The sequence below is a fragment of the Eucyclogobius newberryi genome, unplaced genomic scaffold (assembly GCF_026437365.1).
Source record: "Eucyclogobius newberryi isolate DKJ021-1_F unplaced genomic scaffold, fEucNew1.0.hap1 SCAF_20, whole genome shotgun sequence".
NCBI lineage: Eukaryota > Metazoa > Chordata > Actinopteri > Gobiiformes > Gobiidae > Eucyclogobius > Eucyclogobius newberryi.
The window spans coordinates 15,012,906-15,016,099 of record NW_027315835.1 but is presented as its reverse complement, the minus strand read 5'-3'; the positions used below and the strand labels follow the sequence as shown (position 1 = coordinate 15,016,099).

At 38.6% G+C, this 3,194-nt stretch overlaps 1 protein-coding gene across 1 annotated transcript; it reads left to right on the top strand.

Moving 5' to 3' along the window:
- The first annotated feature begins 710 nt into the window (after positions 1-710).
- On the top strand, positions 711-1,424 carry LOC140369524 (gap junction gamma-1 protein-like). Its single transcript, XM_072456889.1, is given in 2 exon segments — positions 711-1,200; positions 1,202-1,424. Coding segments are annotated over 2 exon segments (651 nt in total). The 5' UTR covers positions 711-772.
- The last annotated feature ends 1,770 nt before the right edge of the window (positions 1,425-3,194 follow it).

The following is a 3,194-nucleotide window of genomic DNA, read 5'->3' as shown; positions in this document are numbered from 1 at the left end:
ATGAATACTTTTTAACCACAGCTATAACTGTACACTCAAGTATACTTGAGTTTACTCTGATTTTCATGCATTTTCATTAGTATATTTAGATGAGTATACTTAAAATGAACTTTGTTAAGTATAAGTCTAGATAGTATTTAGAAAGTAAACTAAAAGTAAACTATAAAATTATCAGTTCAAAATACGTATACTTAAAATACACTTAAATATACTACTTTGAAAACATTGGACATCAAACAAATATAGCCCAGCAGGCAACAGAACATCCCTCTTATCATTGAGCTTACGCCTGAATATCTCATTAGGCCTCCTCCTTCCATGTCTTCTGAAAAAAAAAAGGTCTAAAGGTTGGCGCTATATAAATGTGACCATTTACTATATTATATTACCAACTTAACTATATTTTGATATATTATGAAGAACTCCTTACACGCGAACAAATATTCCATAGTTCGGCTCGCTGATAAGGAAGACACCTGTGCCACAGACCTCAAGGACGGCGCCGAGTGGAGAAACGCTGAGGAGGGGAGCAACGAGGCGTGACCTTATTTTTGCATGCAATATCAAAATGCTATAAATTGTTCAAGCGCCCAGGGAAAGGGCACATCCAGCCTGCCCCGAGTAAATTTGTTAGATATAGAAAGGTAAGTGCTCTATTATTAGTGATGTTTTACTATATAGAACTTTAAATTCATGAATACATATGTGTCCTTTTCTGTTCCCAGGAGAGTAACTGGAGGTGTGTTACTGGACTCACGCAGCTGCTGTTATCATGAGTTGGAGCTTCCTGACTCGTTTACTGGAGGAGATCGACAATCACTCCACATTTGTGGGGATGATATGGCTCACTGTTCTTATTGTGTTTCGAATAGTGCTGACAGCAGTCGGAGGAGAGTCCATCTACTATGATGAACAAAGCAAGTTTGTGTGTAACACAGCCCAGCCCGGCTGTGAAAATGTGTGCTATGACGCCTTTGCACCACTGTCACATGTTCGATTCTGGATCTTTCAAATAATTCTGGTGACCACACCATCTCTCATGTATCTGGGATATGCAGTTGACAAAATCACTCACTCTGAAGAGAAGGCTGGTGGTTCGCCATGACGCATCCGACAGGACGGCCTCATGCCCGTCTACGTGCTCCAGCTCCTGGCCCGCTCAGCCCTGGAGATGGCCTTCCTCTGTGGACAATACGTTCTCTGCAATTCTTCCCACTTTCGAGTGCTCCAAACACCCCTGTCCTCACCCTGTGGACTGCTTTGTGTCTCGTCCCACTGAGAAAACCATCTTCCTCCTCATCATGTACGCCGTGTCTCTGCTTTGTTTAGTCCTCAACATTTGGGAGCTGCTGCACCTGGGCATTGGGACGATGTGTGAAATACTGACAAAAGCAGGTAGACGAAGAGAAAGGAGCCTGACCTGAACAACGAAGAATACTAAATTCCATAATATGCCCTTGTACTGCAGTTTGAGAGTCACTGAAGTGTCTTGATTGTTAATATTTACATGTTATTTTTAGGGTTAGGGTTCTTTTACTTAAAACAAAGCATACATATTGAGAAAAACACCTATAACAAACCCAATGAACAAATCCATCCATCCATCCATCCATTTTCTACCGCTTGTTCCCTTTCTGGGTCGCGGGTGACTGGAGCCTATCCCAGTGACTTCGGGCCTTAGGCGTGGTACACCCTGGACAGTGGCCAACTTGTCGCAGGGTTAACACAGAGACATAGACATTACAGACAGTTCACGCTCACATTCATTCACTAGGGCCAATTTAGAGTCACCAATTTTGCCTCACACATGCATGTCTTTGTACGGTGGGAGGAAGCCGGAGAACCCGGAGAGAACCCACGGTAACACGGGGAGAACATGCAGACTCCACCCAGAGAGATCATGTGAGATATATTTTGAAGGTACTTCTACTTAAGACTTTTTCAGACCTGTTATTTTGTGTTTTACTTTTTATAACTTACAAAATAAAAGTTCAATAATAGCCCTGTTGTGTTTCATGTGTGGATGGTGGATGACTTTTAATCCTTCATACATTTTCTATGAAAATTGTAGAACTGTATTTGAAGCAGTTACTTTGTGTGACCATGAGTATCCGCGTGTGTTAGTGCACATCGCCCTCTGCTGGGAACAAGTACAACCAACATATTTGACCGATTAACTAGAAACGCGGCTTAATCCCAGAGTGATAACAAAATAATGAGCCGATTATGATTTCAAAGCAAACTCTTGATAAAATAAAGGACATACACAATTCCCTTATGGTTAAAAGGGAACATAGGCTATGTACAGATATATCATATCTGTAGGCTATATGTTGAACGTTTATTTTTTTTCTTTTGATGATTAAACAAGTCTTAACACGCTTTTGTTTAACTTAGATACGTAGTTAGTGTCAGTTTTGGAAGCACTAAATTCCTGTCTAGAATCATGGAATCCTAATGTTATTTGTTTCAGCTGTAGAAACTAGTTTCAAATATATTTAACGTATTTGTGGACATTACTTCTCCACAGCTAGACTTGTGAATGGTGGTCTACAAACAACCTAAATCACACGTTGTTGCCTGTTTTAATGAGTTTAACTTTGTAGCCATGTTGTTAGAATATGACTTCTCTAAGATTGGATGTATAGGTGACATTTGTTCAAGCTCTATTGCATTAAATTGTAAATTGTAAATTGAATTACGGTGATCAATTTGTGCCAGAATAGCCCGTAATCAATAGGAAACACTGAAGCCTCTTAACATTAAATACCTGAATTAATGAACGGAGAGAAGGAAATTATTTGAGTGATGTTTTTAAATAAATGATTTTAAAATATATTTGTAGATATTTTGTGATGGTAAATAACTCATTCGTTCTGTGATATGATATAATAGAGGAAAGCAACAGTTTGTCCTTGTTCATCAATGCTTCAACCTAAACATAATGAACTATATATATATATATATATATATATATATATATACATATATATATATATATTTATATATATAATATAATAATATATATAAATAAAGAAATAAAAATATATATAAATAAAAATATGTTACTGAGTTTACGAGCTCATAAGCCGCTTCTTTCACGATCTTCTTCCACTGTTTAGGGGACCCACAGGGGTCTCCTCCTGAAGTGTGGGTGGGTCCTTGAACCCCCACGTGCTCCTTGTTTCCATGTC